The sequence below is a fragment of the Nicotiana tomentosiformis genome, chromosome 10 (genome assembly GCF_000390325.3).
Source record: "Nicotiana tomentosiformis chromosome 10, ASM39032v3, whole genome shotgun sequence".
Classification (NCBI taxonomy): Eukaryota; Viridiplantae; Streptophyta; class Magnoliopsida; order Solanales; family Solanaceae; genus Nicotiana; species Nicotiana tomentosiformis.
The window spans coordinates 24,682,384-24,687,637 of NC_090821.1; the positions used below are offsets into that span (position 1 = coordinate 24,682,384).

The window sequence follows — 5,254 nt, forward strand, 5'->3', positions numbered from 1 at the left end:
AGCTATAAATAAGAGGATTTACAACTATTGTAGGACATAAAATATTCTGCACACTAAGCCGTACTTTACTATTTTACGCTCAATCTAATAGCTTTATCATCGCTTTATCATTGCTTTCACTTCTGTTCTCGGAAAGACCGAGTTCGGAGTCAGGCTTGTTATTTTCTTTAATTTCAGCCATTAATCTTATTTTTGTTCTTATTTTCTTTATCTATAAACTACGCTATAAATTCAACTGTACGGATAAATAAAATTATTTTAAAATTAACTAATCGCGTGAAGTACAAACAATTTTACTAGTAATTGATATTACAGGCGTATATTTTGCCCTTTTCCGTAAATAAAGCAGTATGTAACTCGTCATTTGGTTGGGGCCCAAAGCCAGGCTGGTCCCGGAAAGGAGATTACTACCCAATTAATTAAAAATAATTGCAAACTGCTATTAGGAGTATTAGATTAGATTTGCATAATCAATACCAGCGCGTCCTCCTCCTCCTCCTTTCTCTCTCTCTCTCTTCCCCCTCTCATCGCTCATTCTTTCTCTCTCTCTCTCTCTCTCTCTCTCTTAGGGTTACAGAGGGGGCGCCGGTTTTTTGTTCTGTTAGTCGCAATCTTTGCAAGTTTCAGGTAATTCACTCTATTTTTCTTTGCAATAAAATACTTTATTTATTTATTAAAAATGGAATAGGGTTCTATGAAACTGATGATTTTGATGCTTAATCTATGACTTTAACTGATCTATTCGGTTGTGGTCCAATTTCTAACTTTGATCTTCTTATTTCCATGTGTCATTGTTTTTTACTGCATTCAGTGGACTGATTTTTTTGGTGGGACAAACCCAAAGAATCCTTTTTGACTGCAATCTGAAAGCTACTTAGATCGGTAGCAGCCTTAGTAAATACATTTAACTTTTCGAGGTTACGGTCTCATGGGCCTCGGACTAGATGCATTTGTGTGAGCTCATTGCTATATATCCACTGTAATTTATAGTAATAATTTCAAAGTCTGCAGCTCCTTAAACTGCTTTGGTGAGTCTTTAATCTTTGACTGGTTTGCATGATGGACGACGGATGCTGATTGGTTTTGAAGTTGTAGACTTGCTTTTGGTTAAGGGTCTGATCGCAAAATTTCACTATTCATGGTACTCAACTTTCTCAAAAGATTCAATTTTGAGTCCATTGTCAGGTTATATCTAGGCTTTAGGTGGATTTTCTTGGTTCTTCAAATAGTTTTCTGTATTTATCTCTTTCTTTAGCGGTTATTCAGTGGACATGCATTTGGCACTGTTTGCAATTACTACATTTAGACTATTTTTAATTGATCTAATGCTCTTCTTTATTCAGCAGCACAGCCTCTACTCTATTTCTTTGTTTCTTTCCTTTTATCTGGCTGTACATTGACTTTAACATTTTTATGATATTCTAATGGATTGAGGGATAATATTAGTTTCACTGCATTTTATTATGATTATACCGTGAGTCTTAACCTATGGAGGATGGTGTCGTTACTTGCAGTAACAATATAGCAATGGAAGTCACCCAGTTTCTTCTCAATGCTCAATCAGTTGATTCAGCAGTACGAAAACATGCTGAAGAAACATTGAAACAGTTTCAGGAACAAAATCTTCCTGGTTTCCTGTTGTCTCTATCTGGAGAGCTTGCTAGTGACGACAAGCCAGTTGACGGTCGTAAGCTAGCAGGTTTAGTACTAAAAAATGCCTTGGATGCTAAGGAACAGCATAGAAAATTTGAGCTTGTGCAGGGATGGCTCGCACTCGATGCGGCTGTCAAGAACCAGATTAAGACATGTTTGTTACAGACCCTTTCTTCTCCTGTGTCTGATGCTCATTCAACTGCTTCACAAGTCATCGCCAAGGTTGCTGGCATTGAGCTGCCCCAGAAGCAGTGGCCTGAACTGGTTGGGTCACTCTTGTCGAGCATTCACCAAGTCCCTGCACATGTTAAGCAGGCTACTTTGGAGACTCTGGGATATTTATGTGAAGAAGTCTCTCCTGATGTTTTGGACCAAGATCAAGTAAATAAAATACTTACAGCTGTAGTTCAGGGTATGAATGCAGAAGAAGGGAACAATGATGTGAAGCTTGCTGCTACCCGAGCATTGTATAATGCTCTTGGGTTTGCTCACGCAAATTTTAACAATGACATGGAGCGTGACTTCATAATGAGAGTTGTTTGTGGGGCCACTCTATCTCCAGAAGTAAAAATTCGGCAAGCTGCTTTTGAATGTTTAGTTTCAATTTCGTCAACTTACTACGACAAGTTAGCTCCATACATCCAAGACATCTTCAATATTACAGCAAAGGCTGTTAGAGAAGACGAGGAGCCTGTTGCTCTTCAAGCCATTGAATTCTGGAGCTCAATCTGTGATGAGGAAATTGATATCTTAGAAGATTATGGGAGTGATTTAACAGGAGATTCTGAAGTTCCTTGCTATTATTTCATCAAGCAGGCTCTCCCTGCACTTGTCCCTGTGCTATTGGAGACACTTCTTAAGCAAGAAGAAGATCAGGATCAGGATGAAGGTGCATGGAATCTTGCAATGGCTGGAGGAACTTGCCTTGGTTTGGTTGCCAGAACAGTAGGGGATGATATTGTCCCACTTGTTATGCCATTCATCGAAGAAAACATTACTAAGCCTGATTGGAGGCAGAGAGAGGCTGCCACTTATGCCTTTGGTTCCATTTTGGAAGGTCCTTCACCCGACAAGTTAACACTCATTGTCAATGTTGCTCTGAATTTCATGCTTATTGCATTGACAAAGGATCCTTATAGACATGTGAAGGACACCACGGCATGGTCACTGGGAAGGATATTCGAGTTCCTTCATGGTTCAACAGTTGAGACTCCAATTATTACTCCAGCAAACTGCCAGCAGATTGTAACTGTTCTACTTCAGAGTATGAAGGATGCTCCAAATGTTGCTGAAAAAGCCTGCGGTGCTCTTTATTTTCTTTCCCAAGCTTACGAAGATGTGGGCATACCATCTCCCTTGACACCTTTTTTCCAGGAAATTGTGCAATCTCTTCTTACAGTTACACACAGAGAAGATGCTGGTGAGTCGCGACTTAGGACTGCTTCATATGAGACGTTGAACGAAGTTGTTAGATGTTCAACAGATGAAACAGCTCCCATGGTTCTGCAACTTGTTCCCATCATTATGATGGAGCTCCACCAGACTCTTGAGGCTCAAAAGCTTAAAACTGATGAGCGAGAGAAGCAGAGTGAGCTGCAAGGTCTTCTGTGTGGATGCTTACAGGTCATTATTCAGAAACTAGGAGCATCAGAGCCATCAAAATATGTTTTCATGCAGTATGCAGATCAGATCATGAATCTTTTCCTCAGGGTTTTTGCATGTAGAAGTGCGACTGTGCATGAGGAAGCCATGCTTTCTATTGGAGCCCTTGCCTATGCAACCGGCCCTGACTTTGCCAAGTACATGCTTGAATTTTACAAGTACCTCGAAATGGGCCTCCAGAACTTTGAGGAATACCAAGTATGTGCGGTCACAGTTGGTGTCGTGGGTGATATATGCAGAGCATTGGAAGATAAGATCCTACCTTATTGTGACGGTATAATGACTCAGCTTCTCAAGGATCTATCAAGTAACCAGCTGCATCGATCTGTGAAACCTCCAATCTTTTCATGTTTTGGTGACATAGCCTTGGCTATAGGAGAGAATTTTGAGAAGTACTTGATGTATGCCATGCCTATGCTTCAGAGTGCTGCAGAGCTGTCCACTCACACATCTGGTGTTGATGATGAGATGATAGAGTATACAAATCTTCTGAGAAATGGAATCTTGGAGGCTTATTCTGGCATATTTCAGGGCTTCAAAAACTCACCTAAAACACAGCTGCTGATTCCTTATGCACCTCATATCCTGCAATTTCTTGATAGCATTTACGTGGAGAAAGACATGTAAGTATTGCATGATTGATTCTACATTGCGTTTTAGCTCTAGAAGTCATTGGTGGTCTGATATTTTACATCTGCCCCATTTTTTGACAATTTCAGGGATGATTTGGTGATGAAAACAGCTATTGGGGTTCTGGGAGATCTAGCAGATACTCTTGGCAGTAATGCTGGTTCTTTGATTCAACAATCGCTTTCATGCAAAGACTTTTTGAATGAATGCTTGTCATCAGATGACCATATCATTAAGGAATCCGCTGAGTGGGCCCAGATGGCCATCAATCGTGCTATTTCAGTTTGAGGCTGTGCCACTTGGTACAAACTTTTTCCTTAGAAGTCCTTGCATGCATATGGTTACGTTGAGTAGGTCCAAGATTGCATTCATGCCAAGTCATTGCCATTTTCTTGACAACGGAAGGAATTAACCTTCAAGTTGTCATTTACTGATGCACCGCTTCTTGAGTTTGCGATTGGGGGGGGGGGGGGGATTATCACTTCTTGAGCACTGGGTGTTATGTTACTGGTTCGGTATATCGGGATGGGAGGGTATGTTGCTACTATATGCTGAACACACAGGTCAAGCTGCTGGGTTTGTTGGTTTTCTTGTGGGTCTACCTTGTTTTCAAAGAAGAAACCCCCCATGCCATCCTTGTGCTGCCATCTTCTCCACGGGCTTTAAGGGACAGGATATGTGAGTCCTTAAGTTTTGGCAGGTCATGTACTTAAAGCCAAAGCTTCCTTTGATATTGTTCCATATGGCTTTTTTTTTTCCGGGTCGGTCTGTCATTGTATTGGTCTTATTCTAGCTGCATTTACTGCATGTATTTTTACAGTCAAATTGCACACCATCTCATTCATATTTTTTTTGGTGCATATAATAGTGCTGGTTCCACTTTTTATTCATGGCATTCCATGTGCGTCCTTCATATTCTACTTTTTCTTGGTTGTTTACAGCAGTAGGCGTTTTTGCAAGTCAATATTAGAAATACAGTGCATCCACTATGTATGCTTTGCTCTTCTTGCTGTTAAAAGTACAGGTTTTTCCTTTGAAAGGATCATGTGCTTGGCTGTATCGTGTATGTTTTATAGAGCATGATATTTAAATTTTACAAACTCTGGTGGCATGTAAGACATGCTAAATTGATTGAATAGTCACATGTAAGACATGCTAAATTGATTGAATAGTAGGCGACTTGCCATTTCAATGACATTCAGTTTTCAAATGTTCCATTGCCTTCCGATGCACTTTCGACGGTGCTGAATCTCTTGGTGTCTACTATAATCCTTACGCTTGTATCTTACAATCAAACACAACCCACTTA

General features: G+C 40.2%; 1 protein-coding gene across 1 annotated transcript; it reads left to right on the forward strand.

Moving 5' to 3' along the window:
* The first annotated feature begins 468 nt into the window (after window positions 1-468).
* LOC104121412 (importin subunit beta-1-like) lies at window positions 469-4,984 on the forward strand. The gene is made up of 3 exons (XM_033652885.2): window positions 469-627; window positions 1,515-3,938; window positions 4,035-4,984. The coding sequence occupies exons 2-3, from the start codon at window positions 1,528-1,530 to the stop codon at window positions 4,231-4,233; spliced, it is 2,610 nt and encodes an 869-aa protein (XP_033508776.1). The 5' UTR covers window positions 469-627; window positions 1,515-1,527; the 3' UTR covers window positions 4,234-4,984.
* The last annotated feature ends 270 nt before the right edge of the window (window positions 4,985-5,254 follow it).